Source organism: Staurois parvus, unplaced genomic scaffold, assembly GCF_062004578.1.
Source record: "Staurois parvus isolate SC_StPar_1 unplaced genomic scaffold, SC_StPar_1.0 ptg000276l, whole genome shotgun sequence".
Classification (NCBI taxonomy): domain Eukaryota; kingdom Metazoa; phylum Chordata; class Amphibia; order Anura; family Ranidae; genus Staurois; species Staurois parvus.
In genome coordinates, this window is record NW_028318072.1 from 9,233,402 (window position 1) to 9,252,811 (window position 19,410).

Sequence of the window (19,410 nt, forward strand, 5' to 3'; positions counted from 1 at the left end):
TCACCCTCCCCCTCAATCGATCAAGTGCTGTGCCTATCTGTAGCGTCTCTCTTCTCTACTCCCCGCTCTCACAGGCTTGGCTGAGGCAGTGGTTCTGCTGCTGTCAGTCAAATCCTGTGACGAGGAAGTGGGGGCGGGGCAGAGCTGCACTGCGTGTGTCTAAAGACGCAGGCAGTGCAGCTTGGGATCAAGCCCACAGGTGCGTCACAATAGGATGAGGCTTCAAATAGTGGCACATCAATAAGAGGAGAAACCAGAAGTACCAGCGGGGGAACCAAGAAGAGGAGGTTCAGGGCCACTCTGTGCAATTCCATTGCACAGTGCAGGTAAGTATAAATCTGCTTCTTATGTAAAAAAAATTGAATTTACAATCACTTTACAAGGAGCTTTGGTTCTAATGGGACTATTTGTAAGGGGGAAGTTGGGAAGAGTAAAAATGCAGATTTTTGTTTTAATCCTTCCTTTTCATCCTTCCTTTTTCCTGCTATTTCAGTGTTTATATTATTATGATCTCAACAAAGTTCATTTTTCTAATATTTTCAGCTATTAGTAACTACAGTTAAATCAAAACTCTAGATAAGCTGCTAAGTACACAGCAAAAGGGCTCATTGACATGGACACAGGGATCCATATAATCGTGCAGAGGGCCATGTTTATCCACATGGGGAGCACAGGTAGTCCTTGCAGCCAACCTGGTAAAAATCAATAACATGCTGCAATGATCCTCGAGCATATTCGCGCGGGACCGATGCACAGCTTTGAATGCGGTTTGTCTGTGTTCAGATCCGTGCATCAGTCCTGCACAGATGTACAATCAGAGGTGTGCGTTAAGATCAGTGTCAGCCTGTCAATGATTTTAATAGGCTGTCAAGATGTGGCTGTATGGACCACCTGTGTGTCCCGGGCAGATGAATATGGCAGTCTGCGAAGGTCTGAGTCTGCGTGTCCACATGAATGAGCCCTAAAAATGTTTAATAAAGTCCACCAGAGTTGGTAATGCTCCAGATGATTTAGAAATCACTGATTAGCCTTTGCTGCCCAGACTGTGGGCACACAGGAAGTGAGGAGATATAGCTCCAATTAGGATGCAGCCAGTATTAAATACCTAACCGGTTTTCTATCCTTTCCCTTCTCTCTACAAACCAAAAATAAAAGTTTTGGCTGAAGATACCACAGAGCCAAGTCGAGTGCTCTGTGGCCCTGTCAGGCCGAGTGTGGGCTGTATCATAGTGAATTAAAGATAAATCCAGACTAATGTCTTTAAACAAAAAGGAAATACTCTTTAAAATCAGGTGAACCAATAAGAAAAAGAAAATATGCTTTTCAGAAAAAAAGCATAGCTTGGTGAAATAATATTGCAGAAAGTGTTAAGTATGCTCAAGGAAGGAATGGTTATGTTTACTCTGCAGTGTGGAAAGCTGGATTTACATAAACAGCAAGCCAAAAATAAAGATGGGAGATGGGTTATGAATGTTCTTTTTTTTTTTTTTTACAGAAGGATATGAGTGTTTACTTTAGTGTAACTGGTGTAGTACATATAAAACACTTGGATAAAACAGGAAATATATAATATGACAGTTTTGGACACTTTGCTACAGATTTCACCTTTTTAAGAGTACCTGTCATCCCCACACAAACCACAGAGCAATGCTGTGAGATGGACCAGCATCATGCTCATGGTGCTTCATGCCACCAGTTCCTAATGAAGATGATGAACCAAAGCATAACTGCTTCCATCCTCTATGGGGGACAGGTAAACATTAATGCAATAAAGATTAAAAACTTAACACAGCACAAACAATAAAACCAGAGAAAAATTACAAACAATGAGAATTAATGAAAAAAAGCTGCAAAGACCATATCTAAGGACATGGGTTTGAGAAAGCTGCAGTGTGTTATCATTAACAGTCTACAGCATCAATATTGGATATGAAAGCAGCAATATAACAATCAAGGAATGGGTCTCATATGGCTAGATACAAATACTGTACCTTAGTCAAAGTGCATGAGGAAGACCAGTTCTTGCTGCATGTAACAACCAATCAAATTTTACTTTGCTATGCCAGGGAGAAAAGAGAAACAATTTGATTGGTGGCTAAAGGCAACCACAATGACTTCCTTCATAGGAAAAAAAAAAAAAATTGGTTAGCTGCACAACTAAAAACACCTTATGTAAAATCACTATCCACAAAGTAAAGGGCATAGGTAGAAAACAGCTAACACGTTTCATGCTGACTCTTAGCACTTAATTATAAATTTGCCAATTTACTCATAAGCACTGAGTAAGGGTGAAACACGTTAGTTGTTTTCTAATGATGCCCTCTACTTTGTTTGCGGATATGTGATTTTACTCATGCTCATTTCAATAAAGGAGCCTTTAGTTGTGTGGCCAACCGGATTTGTTTCTTTTTCCTATGAAGGAAGTCATTGTTACCTTTAGCCACCAATCAGATTGTTTCTCTTTCCTCTCCAGCATAGCAATCTGATTGGTAGCTAGAGGTGACAACAATGACTTCCTTCTTAGGAAAAAAAAAAAAAACAAATCCAGTTGTCCGCACAACTAAAAACTCCTTTAATGAAACTGCTTGAGCAAAATTACTTATCCACAACAAAGTAGAGGGCATCAGTAGAAAACAACAAACGTGTTTCGTCCTTACTTACTAGTGCTTATTTATAAATTTGTCAAATTTTACTCATTAAAGCGGAGTTACTGTGAAACGCGTTAGTAGTTTTCTACTGATGCCCTCTATTTTGTTTGTGGATAAATGTGAATTTATTCAAGCGGTTTCATTAAAGGAGTTTTTAGTTGTGCAGACAACTGGATTTGTTTCTTTTTCTTATGAAAACAGCCATGAGCTAGGCCAGCACCTATCAATGTGTGTGAGGTGTATCAGCAGACTGACTTGGAGCGGTGCTTGTTTTCTCAATGACTTCCTTCAGGTAGGTTTATGCAAAAGGCCTAGGAAGACTTATCATGCGCTAAAATATTTTAGCAATTTGCAACTTCCCGTGTAAAAATAACAGAAATGACTAAAGTAAACAATTCTTATATTCAAGTACCAGATCATGGAAGCTACTTTCATTATACCATATCTTTGCAGACTTTGTTTACTAAATCCCATGTTTGAGGGCAAACCTGTCATCAACTAAATCACCCATCTCAGAAGCCTCTAACGGAAGCAGTCATTATCTGATTTGCAGGCCCCTCGATACATCCTGGGCAGTGAGGCTGAACTTATTGAGCCTTACTGAAAGCCCCTGGTATGTTACCCATAAGGAAAATGGCTGCTTTCATCCAAGGTTTCACACTTGGGTATTTGCATTGTGACAGAATCTGGTAACAGAGCATAAAAGTAATGATGCCCAACACCATGCAACCATTCAGAAACCATCTTTTAACTAAACTGTGAAAAAAAGTGGCCTGTGATTGGTTGCTGGGGATTGCTGATCACCATTGAAATTCTACTACATAAGCTTTCAGAGCAATATTAGGCTTAATATTTATAGAATACTACTCACATGGGTAGGGAACTTTAAACCAAGGAGCTACAGCCAGAACTCCTTTCCTGGCATCAGTACGGGCATAAAACCCATATTTGGTATTGTCTGGTGGAAAAACATCCGTCACAGTAAAGATAAAGCACAGCAACCAGGACACAAGGATTGCCATAATAATCTAAAAAAAAATACAAATGTATGCAAATAATAAGTAATTAACAGCGATAAAGTAACAAGACAAAGCTATGGGCGCACTGTACAACGATTCAGCAGCCACTTATATTCTCCAGAAACAACAAAGTACATAATTATAGGTGGTAGCTGATCTTTCATAAAATACAATATACAAAAGTCCCACTTGATAAAAATAAAAGTTGATATATAGCCCTAAAAATTCCCGTGTCTTTGCCTTTAACCACTTCAATATCGGACACTCTTACCGCCCTTCCTGACCAGGCCAATTTTCAGCTTTCAGACTTTGAACAACAATCAAACTTTGAACAACAATTGCGCAGTCATGCAACACTGTACCCACAATGTTGCATGACTGTGCACAGCTGATCACATGGTAAAGGGCCGCTGTGATTGGTCCTTTACTGCAATCTGTGATCAGCTGTGTCCAAAGGACACAGCTGTCACAGAGTGCATCGATGCATGCCCCAGGTGGCGCGTTGGAGGCAGGGTTCTGGTAAGATGTCCAAGGACGCCCTCCCAGAACTGGAGAACCAAAATACGGCTACAGTTTGGTCAGCAAGTAGTTATTCTGTGAAATATTTCTTCCCATTCTCTTAATTCACCTTACAATGTGCAATCCCGCCATCATTATTTCAATGCTCTCACCCACGCTAATGACCTAACAAAGATATTAAGTCTTATGTGCTTTTCCCCTTTAAATTGAGTTTTTAATGTTAGGAGTTTTTAAAATAAAAAAATACTGGTGGATATACAGAAAGCACTATGTGAACTGCCTGGAGACCATTGAGGGAAACATCATTCCTGGTATAGGCATCCTGCCTTAAAGTAAAATAACAGTGGTGGGATAGCACAGAGTATGGTGAATTAACAAAACGGGGCAGAAAAATTTCACAGAATAGATATATAAATTAAAGGCACAGAGACAGGAATTTTGAGGACAACAGATGAACTTTTATTTTCATCAACTGGGACCTTGATATATTTTGTTAATAAGGAGCACATACAGTATATATCTATAAAATATATATATACATATAATTTTTTTTTATTGTTAAAGGATCCTTCCTATTAGGAGATGACATTGCTAGGTGACCTCTGAACTTACCGGGAACATTTTAAAGAGCTGAAACTTGTACGCAGTCCATCCTTTCTTGGACTTGTAGATGGGAAGGGGTAGTTTGACATTCCTGGCATATTGGGAGAAAAGCAGGACCAGAAAGATGGTGCTAATGGAGGAGAAAAACAAAGACATAAGTGATCCTCAACTTGTGTATAATAGACAGAGAAAGGAAGAGTCTGAAAGAGCTATACTGTATAGAATAAAGTGACAGTAAGTTAACAATATTGAATTAAACAAAAGTTCTTAAAACTTAGACAACAAAGGATTTAGAGTGTTGTTATACAGAAAGCTGAGATAATAAAAAAAAGAATCTGTATTTCTAGCCTACAAAGCGGCAAGACAAGGTGTGTGTAAGCCTGTGTATGTGTCTCTGTGTGTATCCCTGTGTGTATGTATGCCTGCGTGTATGCGCCAGTGTGTGTGTGCTTTCGGTGGGTGAGCTCTGAAATGAAATCTGTTAAGAAGAGAGCTTTGTACTTGTAAGGGGGGACTTCGATGTACACAGCACACCCCTGAACCCTGCACTCCGTACATAGGGCACCCCTCAACCCTGCACTCCGTACACAATGCACCCCTCAATCCTGCACTCTGTACATAGGGCACCCCTCAACCCTGCACTCCGTACACAGTGCAGCTCTCAATCCTGAACTCTGTACACAGCGCACCCCTTTATCCTGCACTCTGTACACAGCAAAACCTTCAATCCTGCACTCCGTGTGCACTGAGCCGTAAGGTGTGCTGTAACCTCTAGGAACCAGTCAGTGGGCAGTAATAATATGCTGTTACCTCTGGCAACCCAATGCTGCCTGATCGGCTGCACTAAACTGATTTTGAGTCTAGCTGCTATTTATGTATGTCTCGGAGTGGGAAGCTGGGGGGGATGGCTGCTAGGGGGGCCCAAGAAAATGTTTGCCCAGGGTCCAATCAGTATTAAAGACGGCCCTGGATCTGGGCTTTGATTAAAGTTTTAATTTACCATTCTATATATCCAAATGAGTTCAACAGTAAAAGAATTGAGTGGAGGGAGAAGGATGTGGTATTAATAAAAAAAAAACAAAAAAAACAAAAACAAAACAACAACATCAACTAGATAGGATGCTATGTCAAAAAAGTAACAGAACCCATCAAATATCTACCACTAGAAAGACACAACAGCATTGCTCTGGGCAGTTATAATAAAGAAGAATAAAGACAAAACAGGTCAGCAGTAATACAGTTTAACTGTTTTTCCTCTTTAAAAATTTGGAGGTCTGATCTTGTTTGTTGTAGAAGAGTTCTGACCCCTACAATCCCTTCACTAGAACAGTGGGTGCAATATGTGTCCTTTTTGTCACCTTCATAGATAAACATACATGCCTGCAAATAACATGACACTTTTCAATTAAAAAAAACCCTCAAGAAGAGCATGCATGAAGCTGATATCTATGATGTCTATCATTTATAACAAAAATTTAAGATTAAAAACAAGAAACTCAGGACAATGCCAAAATCTCCGTATCAGTCCCATACAAATGTTCTGAAATGTATGCTTATAGATGCAGCCCTACTCTGTGCTCATAGTTCAACACCCTCCCTCATGGTAATGGAACTTGTCCATCTGCTTCCTTAATCCACACAGCCTGTTCTCAAACCTGTGCTCATCCCTCCAATAATTTCAGTGCTCTGTCAAGCAACAGACCCCTGATTGGCTGAAAGCCTTAGCCCTCCCTCTCCCAATCTGAGCTCTGGCGTTTACACGTGTCAAAACACAAACATATCCATATACAAGTTGTAGGTAAAAATACATGTAATGACTTTCTAAAACACAGAATGCTCGTCTGTCAAATATTTGTTCAAGGTTCTGTTTTAATTAATCCGTTAATATTTGCATAGTGTTACCTGACATTCTGCTGAACTTCCCAGACAAATGACATTTACGTGGGATTAGGGAGATCTAATGGTCACAATGCCATATTTTTCAGGAAACGGTTATATGGTATATACACACACACACACACACACACACACACACACATTAACACAGTCAACGCATTTATCCAAAAAGCATACAGATCAGGACTAACACAGTTACGGTCAGGTCCAAAATATTGGGACATCGACACAATTCTAACATTTTTGGCTCTATACACCACCACAATGGATTTGAAATGAAACAAACAAGATGTGCTTTAACTGCAGACTGTCAGCTTTAATTTGAGGGTATTTACATCCAAATCAGGTGAACGGTGTAGGAATTACAACAGTTTGTATATGTGCCTCCCACTTGTTAAGGGACCAAAAGTAATGGGACAATTGGCTTCTCAGCTGTTCCATGGCCAGGGGTGTGTTATTCCCTCATTATCCCAATTACAATGAGCAGATAAAAGGTCCAGAGTTCATTTCAAGTGTGCTATTTGCATTTGGAATCTGTTGCGGTCAACTCTCAAGATGAGATCCAAAGAGCTGTCACTATCAGTGAAGCAAGCCATCATTAGGCTGAAAAAACAAAACAAACCCATCAGAGAGATAGCAAAAACATTAGGCGTGGCCAAAACAACTGTTTGGAACATTCTTAAAAAGAAGGAACGCACCGGTGAGCTCAGCAACACCAAAAGACCCGAAAGACCATGGAAAACAACTGTGGTGGATGACCGAAGAATTCTTTCCCTGGTGAAGAAAACACCCTTCACAACAGTTGGCCAGATCAAGAACACTCTCCAGGGAGGTAGGTGTATGTGTGTCAAAATCAACAATCAAGAGAAGACTTCACCAGAGTAAATACAGAGGGTTCACCACAAGATGTAAACCATTGGTGAGCCTCAAAAACAGGAAGGCCAGATTAGAGTTTGCCAAACGATATCTAAAAAAGCCTTCACAGTTCTGGAACAACATCCTATGGACAGATGAGACCAAGATCAACTTGTACCAGAGTGATGGGAAGAGAAGAGTATGGAGAAGGAAAGGAACTGCTCATGATCCTAAGCATACCACCTCATCAGTGAAGCATGGTGGTTGTAGTGTCATGGCATGGGCATGTATGGCTGCCAGTGGAACTGGTTCTCTTGTATTTATTGATGATGTGACTGCTGACAAAAGCAGCAGGATGAATTCTGAAGTGTTTCGGGCAATATCATCTGCTCATATTCAGCCAAATGCTTCAGAACTCATTGGACGCCGCTTCACAGTGCAGATGGACAATGACCCAAAACATACTGCAAAAGCAAGCAAAGAGTTTTTTAAGGGAAAGAAGTGGAATGTTATGCAATGGCCAAGTCAATCACCTGACCTCAATCCGATTGAGCATGCATTTCACTTGCTGAAGACAAAACTGAAGGGAAAATGCCCCAACAACAAGCAGGAACGGAAGACAGTTGCAGTAGAGGCCTGGCAGAGCATCACCAGGGATGAAACCCAGCGTCTGGTGATGTCTATGCGTTCCAGACTTCAGGCTGTAATTGACTGCAAAGGATCTGCAACCAAGTATTAAAAAGTGAAAGTTTGATTTATGATTATTATTCTGTCCCATTACTTTTGGTTCCTTAACAAGTGGGAGGCACATATGCAAACTGTTGTAATTCCTACACCGTTCACCTGATTTGGATGTAAATACCCTCAAATTAAAGCTGACAGTCTGTAGTTAAAGCACATCTTGTTCGTTTCATTTCAAATTCATTGTGGTGGTGTATAGAGCCAAAAATTTTAGAATTGTGTCAATGTCCCAATATTTATGGACCTGACTGTATTTAACTTCCTGATGATGGAGAGCAATATGTGTACATTTATCATACTCTGAAGCTTCCAAGAAGCCTATCTACTCTGCAAACTTAGCTGCATCATTTTAATTTGTTTTTGTAGTTAAAAATGAGGACCGATCAGGATACACGGACAGTTTGGGGCACACGTGACCAGGGCACTAATGCAAATTAGAGGGGGCACATCACACACAAATAAATCATTTCATTTTTATAAACAGCCACTAACCAGCCAAATACCTATATCTATTTTTCCCAGATGTGAGACTTTTTTGAGGCCTAAGATACCTCTAAAAATTTTAAGTCCACTTTGCTGAAAATGATTTTGTGTGAGAACATTGAAGCCACATCAGCATCCCAACCTGTTACCATGGAAGGAAATCAGGACACTATTCTTTCTGCTTTTTTCAGATTTCAGCAGCTAGGGCTAGCACTCATGTCTGCCTGATGACAATTCCAGCTTAAGTATTCTCTCATTTATCATAAATGTGAACAAATCTTTGTTACAGAGGAAGTAAACTCCCACTGGACACTTGTACCTACATATAATAATATTTATAATAAAGCTTACCTGTAGGTACAAGGAAGGTCTCCAAAAAATGCACCATTTAGGAGATATTCAGTGCCTCTGTAGCCAAAGACGTCACCAGCACGTGCTCTGAAGGAACAGAATACCTGTGCCATCGTTCAGAGCTCTGTGCTGCGGCTGGGAGTGACATCATCACATCTCGGCCAATCAAGCGGCCATAGCCCGCGGACCTGGAAGGAAGACCAAGTGAAGATGGAAGCCCTGTCAGCAGTGTCAGCGTGGCGCTGGAGGGCTTCATTCTATGGTAAGTCTTTTATAATGTGCTAGTATGCGTTGCATACTAGCACGTTATGACATTATATAGTAGGGGAATTTTTTTTTTTTGTGCCCTTGCAGGACACGTGCAGAAAAAACTCATGTCTCTACACATGATGTGAATAAGGCCTAAGTGGATTAAAGGCTGCCCCCATAAGATGAAATTTTAATTATATTCCTTTATCTCCATAATTACTTGCTCTCCTATAAACCTCAATCATTTTGAAATACCTTAACTTTCAGGCTACCCACAGAGAGGAAGATTGTTGGAAGCCATTGTATTGCTTGTGGGCTTGGCCCCAACACTTCCATCTACCTACTGGTCAACCTAAAGTAAAAAAGTAAGAGCTTTATATAATTTCATAATGGTCTGCACCATTTGGATTGTCAAGGTTTCTGATACGTTTATGCTAATAAATCACATTAACACTCCCACGCCAAGAAAATAAATGCAGCACATCAACACTTTTATGTCTGATCTACAAAGAGGGAAAAACAACTTTACAGTTCCACATGCCCATTACATCATTACATTGCACATTTCCCAGTTCAGTCACAACTATTGTTAAGGCAGAAAGCATTACTACTTACAGCATTGCAATACCCCAGTGTTTGCCCGCTCTTTCCCCAGCAGCCTGGAAACCAGACAGACCGATAAGAGACACTGTGGGGGTGATCGTTAGTGGTCCAATATATCTCAGGAGAGCTCCAGGTAAGCCGAGAAATCCAATAACCACTTCTATAAGTGAGGACATGATGATGGCTCCTTGGATCTATATTGAATTAAAAAATAATTAGGTCACCAAAATACTGTATCTGTTGAGTGTGCTCCAGTTAGTACATGTGCACTTCTGGTTAAATTAAATGCATATAGAAAGACACAAAATGTAAGATGAGACCATTCTATAGTATATAGCAGCCATTCCCAACTAGGGTTTCTCCAGAAGTAGCTACAGGTTCCTTGAGCTGTGGCTGATTGACCTCCCATTTGTGGGTGGCTGTGTAGTTCCAGGACCAAGGTCTCTTGGCAAAGCCAGCAGCATGACATCAATTATCTGTTTTGCTGTCTGGAAGGGTGGTATTGTGACCACCACTGTAATGATGGCATTTTTCTACAGACCACTAAAGTAAGGAGCATTTTTGCCATTTACCCCCAATGAACTGGCTTTGGTTAGGATTCCCTGAGACCTGAAAATTATTTTTGAGATCCCACTGGTTTAAAAGGTTATTTAACGTGGAAGAAGAGTCTACTTTTTAACTTGTACCTACAGGTAAGCCTATAATGAGGCTTACCTGTAGCTACAGTGAATATCTCTTAAACTTGCACGGGCAGCACAGTGGCTAAATGGTTAGCAGTTCTGCCTGGCAGTACTAGAGTCATTGGTTCGGATCCCAACCACAGCACCACCTGCCTGGAGTTTGCATGCTCTCCCTGTGCCTGCGTGGGTTTCCTCCAGGTACTCTGGTCTCCTCCCACACTCCAAAGACATGCTAGCAGGTTAATTGGATCCGGTCTAAATTGGTCAATGTACGTGTGAATCTAAGTTAGGGACCTTTGAGGGTTAGGGACTGATGTGAATGCAAAATATATATATGTAAAGCGATGCATAAATTGATGGCGCTATATAAGTACCTCAAATAAATAATATATATAAATAAAATATTCATACAGCAAGCAGCGGGTGACGTCATTGGTGCATGTGCTCTGAAGGGATGGCATACCTGTGCCGTACCTTCAAAGCTCCATGCTCCCGTACGTATGCATGGGAGTGACGTCATTGTGGCCTCGGCCATTCATACAGCCAGAGTCTGCAAACCCAGAAAGAAGACTGGGTGAAGATGGATGCGCCCAGGAACCATGACCGCACTATGCTGGAAGGCTCCATTTCCAAGTAAGTCTGTCATAATGTGCTTATGACTTAAACCTGCAGGGGCTGATTTCTTTTTTCTATTTTTTTTCCTTTTTTTTTGTGGTGATTTACTACAGCTTTAAGGCTGGTGTATAGCCATATATGAAAATGGAACTGCAAATAAAATGTAGGGTGCATGCATTACAATACATGAGGTACCCCACTCTCCCTGGAAACATGAATGCAAAAACACATAAAAGTAATGCTGCAAAGCATGTCAAAAACATTTGAAAAAATGGCATGCACTCTGAAACATGACAGCATAAATCAGCACATAGAAAGATGACAAATTACATAGGTGTGTCTGAAAAAATTTACACAGACTCTGCCTTCAAGCTCACAAAACTAGTTATATTCAGGGCAACATAAATCAAAATCTAAGTGGGAATGTCCATCATAATTTGTTGATAATCTAATTAGAACAGCTTGCAACTAAAAAATTTTAGGAAATGGGTGATTTGAAGCCAACAAGCAGCCTACTCTGCCAGCATAGTTAATCATTTTGCCATTACAATGGGAGAGAGTGCACAAGCCAAATGACTCCAATTGTGATTGAAATGGTCATATGACCACAAACTCTTTAATCCTTCTTAAAGCTAGCCTTTAGAAATGTGGGAGATGTCACAGATATTGAAACATTGATTGCTACATAGTTACATTCACAAAAGTGCTCTGGTTCCTAATGGGTAAAAAAAACAAGAGTGGTTAAAAAACAAGTGATCAATGGTAGGTATTCCCTTTAAAGAGAACAGTTTGCTGAAATAGACCCCTGGTCCATTTCTGCCACCATGCTCCAAATACTGAGTCCTTTATTGTTTAAATCGAATATATGTTTTTGATTATTATTGTTAAGCTGTCCTATTATTAAGATTTTATTATTGCTAATCTATTAAGAATGAAAGTAAAACAAATCTTGATGCCTGGATACTTTGGCATGTGTTAGTAAAACTGTACTTATAATCACAACTACTTAGTAAGTCCAGATGAAGTATAGCTTGTTCTTTTCAGGGAAAATTGGGCTTCCATCTGGAGGTAAATAATGGATATTCTCCTTCTCCTGACAATCTCAGTGATACTACATGTGTATATTTGCTGTTTTTACCCATAGTAGGGCCCAGAAACAATAGTGTGCATTTTGCTTTTTTTTTTTATCCTGACGCTAAAAAAGGTTTTTTTTTTTTTGTTTTTTTTTTTTGTAATTTTACCTAAAGAACACAGACCCTGCCCTTTGACCCTGACCTAGCTAGTCCCAGCTGAGAGCGTACACACAGAGGCAGCTCCATGGAATTCTACAAAGGAATGGAGCCTCCAGGGGCGTACTCACCACGAAGCGAACAAGGCCTTGGGTGGCATTATTCAGAAGGTGGCGCTGCCCCCGGAAAAAGGGACTCACGTGGCAGGTGACAGAAAAAGGGGACCAGGTGAGGCATTGCCTGAGCTCTGCCATGGGATATGAGAGAGGCTGCGGCTCTCTGGAGGGTGCAGGTAGAGGCCAAATCTCTTTCCCACACAAGGGCAACACTGGGGAAGGCTGGCTGCTTTAATTCCGGAGAGGTGCAGGAGACTGCTGGAAGAACGCATCTCTCTGTCTGTGGCTTCGGGGATGGCCGACTGCTTTTTCCCTCTCTCCCCCTTTTTTTGTTTTTTATTGGGGGGAGAGGGGCCTAATTTTTTGGTGTTGCCTAGGGTGGCAAAAAAACAGAATATACCACTGGAGCTCCCCAAAACAATGGGTAGAGAGTACACATTCCCAGATGAAATGCAAAGCAACTACAAGTTTTGCAAGAAAAATCCACAGCAAATCTGGTAGGTGTTGAGACCTGCAGCACTATAAGCTTTTTCAATATTAGAGTTTAATAACACATTAAGCAGTATTAAATCTTAAAGCAAATATTTATTATATTGCAGCTTACCAATTCTTGTATGTGATGGCTGTATTAGTTTCCTTTTTTAGGCTGTCTTTCTTTTTATTTTCATCTGGTGATCCAACCAGTAAGTCTGTTGTTTTTGAATAGAACAAGCTGTTTTGTAGTTACAGGGATGATTCAAATCATTTAACACTGGTAGGGGTGCTTAAAATGATCACCTTAAATTTATTTATATAAACCCTTTATCCCAAAAGGAAAACAAAAAAATGTTGTAACTGATTATAAAGTGTTAGCTGGAGTTATGCTTCAATCTTTTGGTATATGTAAATCTGTTAGTATATCTAACACACTCCCCTCCTCCCGCAGATTGATAATGCTGCTGTCCAAATTTGCCCCCTGTGCTCCTTTATGCAGCACTGTGTCTCTAATACAGGAGATGTGTTACTGGCCAGATCACCATGGGAAAACAGAGGGGCAAAAAATCCTAAAAAAAGAAAACTAATGCATCTACCACATCTAATGATTGTAAAGCTGCAAAATATTCCTTTTGTGGCTTTGGGTTTAATGCCCCTTTCAAATTCCATGACTCTGAACACCTATTAAAAAGCACTGCCATGTGAGTCAATTTGGATACTGTACCTCCCGTATCCTCGGGTACCATATGTGTTCTGTGTGAAGCAGCTCTGTTCCGTTAGAAATAAATATATCTGCAACAGAAGCAAAGCAAAGGTTAGCCCCTTTCCTAATTAGGAATGACCTTTAATCCTCCTACTGGATAATAAAAACTTCATTGGCCTAGTTTGAGAATACCCTTCCATCTATTGAATTAAATGCCTCGTTGACAAATGCAAAAGAGATTGTCAAAAGGAAACATAAAAGTCTTTTATTAACAAACTCCCATCAGATGGAATTGATTTTAGACGGAGAATTGTTCCAGCATAACCTTGTGAAAAGTGACCTTATAAATGTGCTGCTGCTCCTTGACAGTCCAGTCAGCAGAAGGGGGCCCAAAGGGTTAGAATCCCTGTCAGTGTCTTTTCTTTTATACGGTTATTGGGTCTCCATTATTAAGATTTAGCCCAACTTCCTGTTATGCTGATAATGTTTTACCAGACAGGAAGTGAGGAAAAACTCTTTAACAGTAACCCAGACCTATTTTTATTTATTTACTTTTTATTAGACTAGGGAAAGGCTAGAACTCATCAGGTTTCCATTTCTGAGTCCCTGTTTCATAATTTACCTGTTTGGTGGAACCATTGTCGGCAAGATGGGAAGTGAGGGTAAATCTCTCTAAAGTAGCCAAGATTGCAGCAAAAACCCAAAAGGGGTTCTAATCCTTTCCAATTCTAATCAAAACTAGAAAAAAATACTTTGGCATACACTTTAACTGCAGTGATGCTTGCAGGAAAGTTGAGGACCTGGCTTTGCTGTCTGGCAGGGCTGGCTGAATAACAGAATTGGCTGGTGAAAAATATATATATATTTAAGAGAACAAACAGCCAAGAATTGTGAAGAAAAAGTGAAATGAATGCATACGAGTCTGTACCAGTCCAACAATAATCTGCTTCTGTTATATACTGGTTCAGGAAGGTCAGTCCAGCTAATAGTGGATTACATTTCTATGGGTCTCAGAGCTGTTGCTTGTACTAACTTACTACCATGTTTTCATTCTACAGCTCACAAAAAGAATGAGTGGAATGAAGGAAATGAAAGCTAATGTATATACATTTGCTGATTCTATATTTAGCCCATCCTAGGGAGTATTGTGTAAGAGACCTCCAACTACGTGAGCATCCAAACAAAAAAATGAAAAATTAATTACTGGAATTTCCCACTGAAATGATTCCCAGGGTGGGTTCATAATAAGTCGTCCTGACCTCTGACCAGTTTCCATGAGCACATTATTTCCCCATTTCCATCCACAGGCCATAGTGAGAGAATATGTAGAATACACAAATAAAAGATAAAAGTCACACTGATTTATAAGTCCACACGGACATTAAAGACAATAATACTCAAGACGTTATGCTCAGTACTATTCATTGTTTAGTGATCTGGCCATAGCAAACTCAAATCTGTTCCCCAAGAATATCCGAAAAAACATTTAAAAGTCTAAACACTGTGAAAAACATCCAAGTTGTATGACCTGATGAAGTTATTAACCACTTCCAGTCCGGACAATTTTACCTCCTTCCTGTCCAGGCCAATTTTCAGCTTTCAGTGCTATCACACTTTGAATGACAATTGCGCGGTCATGCAACATTGTACCCATATGAATTTTTCAGCATTTTTTTAGACATATAAAGCTTTATTTTGGTGGTATTTATTCACCACTGGGATTTTTTTTTTTGCTATCTAAATTAAAAAGTCCAAAAATTTTGAAAACAAGTGTTTTTCTTATAACATTTTGCAAATAAATAGTATTTCATCATAAATCTTGGCTAAAATTTATTCCGTTATATTTTTAGTAAAAAAAATATCCCAAATTAGTTCATAACCAAAAATTATAATTTTTAAACTTTTTTTTTACTTTTCTTTTTATTATTTTTAATTTATTTTATTTTTTTTACATACTGTCACTCTAGCAGTTCACATGATCGGGACCTCGTACAGAGGTCCCGTCCGACGATCGGTGTTCCACTGTGTCCGGAGGACACAGCGGGCACCAGATCACGGTGCTGCGCGCTCCCAGGAAGCGCGCACAAGCAGGGTGTGGGGAGGCAGTTTATAAATGGCCACCCGACCCTGCACTGCCACCGTCTGGCTGTTTATATACAACGGCCGGACGGGAGGTGGTTAAAGTCAGGCCTGACTTTTGCAGGGACCATACTTCAGAACAAGCAGGCTAGAAGACAAAAAGGGCAATATTATGTTTACACCTACATCTACTTCATTCAATATATGGACATCATGTATCAATCTTACCACTAAGAACTATTAGAATTGCAACTCTTCAAAGCATGAACATGAAACACGTGCATTCATAAGATGCTTCAGTGAAAAAGAGTCCCTAAAGTAAATCTGGGTAACGCCCGTTATGATCAAAAAATGCACAAACAGAAAAAAAACACATTATAAATACTGACAGACCAAAAATATAAAGAGTTGTAGTTAAGTGCAAACCTCTAGAATTCCTGTAAATCCTCATGCCCACTGGACGTTTTCACAGCTGCTGTTTTTGGCTTTTGTTTTTTTTTTTGTTTTTCTTTACAGCCAGTAAACTCCCCAGCATTTTATCCTATGTGTCCATGCTCATGTAGGCTTTAATCAGCGTTTTTTGTCAGAGGTGTTTTTTTGGATGGAAAAAAACCCAGAACTAGTGGGTTTCTAGAGTTTTTTAGCTGTAAAAACGCTCTAACGCTGGAAAACATGGAAAAACGTAGTAAAACATGGAAAAACGTAGTAAAACACGGCAACCCGGCGTTTTTTTTCTAGTAAAAATTTTATTTGTGTTTTTTTGTGTAAATAACTCTAAAAACCACAAACGTGGAAAAAAGTGCCTAAACACTAATGCAAAAATGCTAAAAAATGCAGAAAAACATTTTTAATGTGACTTTATACAGCTAAGGCTACTGGCATTTTTAAAACACCCAGTGTGCATGAGGGCTAAAAGTCAAACTTGGCTTCTTTAAAGCAAAGGGTGGGCTCAATGACCATTTGTGAGGTTGGAGTTGTATACAGGGCAGTGTCAGGCTTTAAATACTGTATAAAGAAAAAGGTAAAGCCTAAGTACAAAAAAAAATAAAAAAATCAGCACTAGGGACATAATTTACAGTCAGTAGGACGTGTCCCTTGTGCTTATTCAACTTGAGTTCAAATCCTCCTCTGCCTGTGACCCACCCCACCGGAATCTGTGTGGCAGGGGTTATAACAACTAAGGGGCTGTCAACAAGACAGTCAAACTGTGCCTGTGCTTTTCATTCAGCTCTTCCATTCATAGAAGCCGTACTACAGCTTCTATTAATGAAATGTGGTCTATGAATGGAGGGAACCGACCTATCAATCATCCACCTGTTCCCCACCTCAAAGTTGTGGATGGGGAAATCGGTTCAGTATTTTCTTTTTTTTCAGCCTGCTGACTGAATGAAAAAACTGAACCATGTGTGACCAGCTTTACTCCAAGGTTTTAATCAGACAAACAGAGCCTTCAAAGTAAGCGGGGTCTTCCATACAGTATCTTTAATTAATATTCAGTGATCTGAGACTACACAGGTATATATTTATTATAAAAAGTGTTTAAAAACTTGAAAAAAATTAAAAAAGAATAAATCAAAAAGTAATCAAGTTTCTTTTTAAACCTCACGACCGTCTGGTAGACATACCATCTCCAAAATATGTGTATTAACCTGTATTGCTTGAGTGCAGCTATAGGCAGTGATGCCGACACTTCATGTTCTGCAAGTCAGATTGTGAACTTGTACGGAGTCAAGATCATTTACTGTAACTTTAATTCTTCTCTACTATCAAAATAGTGGTTAATAAAAAGTGCAAATGGACAGCTCTCTAGGGATAATTACCCTGCAGCACACAGCTAAAGCTGGCCATAGATGGAAGAATTTTAAACAATAATTTTTAGGAAAAATCATACATAAATTCTCAGAACTTTCACTTGTTTAAAAGATTTCCTTTGCTTTTGGAATGAAAGGACTTTACTGAATGAAAACCCCATACACTGTTTGAAATTCGTTCATTTGAGAAAAATTTTCTATCCTGCTCCTTCAAATTTTCTCATCACTGCGGTTGAGAATGAATGTCAGTTTGACCCCACTAATGATTAGGAAAAACTTCTAGAACATTCTTTCCCAAGACTTTCTACCAGTTTATGGCCAGCTCAACTCAACTTGTTTTGTGAGTCATAGTACTGCATAAACGTCTTGGGTGAGTTCTTGATGGCCCTACATGAATTGAAATTAGGCCGGTTAAGCAGGGACTGGCCGAATTTCAATACATGTATGGGCACCCTGGTTGTACAGAAAGTCGATCAGTATGCACAGACCATAAGTGGGTGGAAGGAAGAAAAATGCTGAAGTCCCTCCTGCAGAGTTATTGTGTTCTTCCAAGAGGAGCCTTCCCTGCTGACAGAACACAATCATTAGTGTTGCTGGCTATAGCTGGCAGCGCTAATTGCTCTGGAAAAAAAAATGACAGGTCGGTGATACACAAGTCGATCGATAAATCAACTTGTGTACAACCAGCTTGCCCATAAATGGATGAAAATTTCAATCCATGTATGGCCAGCTGAAGTCTTGTGATTCCTCCACCTGTCATGCACACACAGGATGCCTATAACTGATATGCTTACTATTAAAACCATGAAAAGAAAATAGCAATATATCTACAACACTGCAATCAGGGGCAACTAAATAGCCTAGTCAATGGGAACCCACATCTCCCTCAGCCTGACAGAGGGAAGTCTGTCTGCTAGTGGGACCCTGGGCCCATCCAGAAGATGTAGGTACACACATCCCTTACACATGAACAAACCTGTTCATCAGCTTTTACAACTCTACCAAACATCTTGCTGTGAAAAAGCTTAATCAAGATACATACATATGCAACTGTGTGGATGAGAAATCTCTAGTGTATGTCATCTAGACATTAAAAACAAATTTTAAAAAATCCAAAAGCTTCCAAACATGGGATATTGGTATTAAAACAACTAAGGTTATGGCCTTCTGCACCCATAACTTGAGCATTCAGGCCATGAAGCCACCTCTCCTTTGTAAATAATTGTACTTTTCCAAGCTTAAATCTTGAGAACCTGACCTCCTGCACTTCATTTCCCTGACACTGCGGTTTACAGTACAAATTCCTTTCCCCATCTGAATAAACCCAGCGGCTCCAGTGTTGGAGATTATATGCATTCTTCATTTCACAAAAGTGCCCCCACTTGCTGGGGAAAATGGATTAACTAGCTGCCAGCAAGGAAAATAATGCCAGGAGTATCACACGCCAGTACTTTCCCAGCTGGGTGCTGGTCTGCAAACATACAAAGCATGGTAGGAAGAACTCCGGTGTCACATGCCCCTGCTGTTTCCCATTCCTAAAATCACTGCCATACTTACCTGTAGTATTACATTTCCACTTCTCAAGAGATAAGATGGCACGAGCTGGGGCAAGGAAAGCAAAAGCACTTGCCTGGAACAAGGGTAACCTGGAGCAATGGCAGAACAAAGAAAGACAAGTGAAGTTCATTTCTGTTACTCAACATCACAAAAGCGACACTTCATTCTTAAAAGCCAAC

At 39.9% G+C, this 19,410-nt stretch overlaps 1 protein-coding gene across 2 annotated transcripts in view; it reads right to left on the minus strand.

The window, feature by feature from the left end:
• SLC23A2 (solute carrier family 23 member 2) overlaps positions 1-19,410 on the minus strand; it is a 223,365-nt gene that overhangs the window by 32,918 nt on the left and 171,037 nt on the right. For both annotated transcript variants that reach the window (XM_089681738.1, XM_089681739.1), the window contains 5 exons: positions 19,232-19,320; positions 13,806-13,873; positions 9,980-10,161; positions 4,799-4,919; positions 3,520-3,676 (listed from right to left, as the gene is read on the minus strand). In XM_089681738.1, the coding sequence (XP_089537864.1) occupies positions 3,520-3,676; positions 4,799-4,919; positions 9,980-10,161; positions 13,806-13,873; positions 19,232-19,320 (617 nt within the window). The remainder of the gene's footprint in view (positions 1-3,519; positions 3,677-4,798; positions 4,920-9,979; positions 10,162-13,805; positions 13,874-19,231; positions 19,321-19,410) is intronic.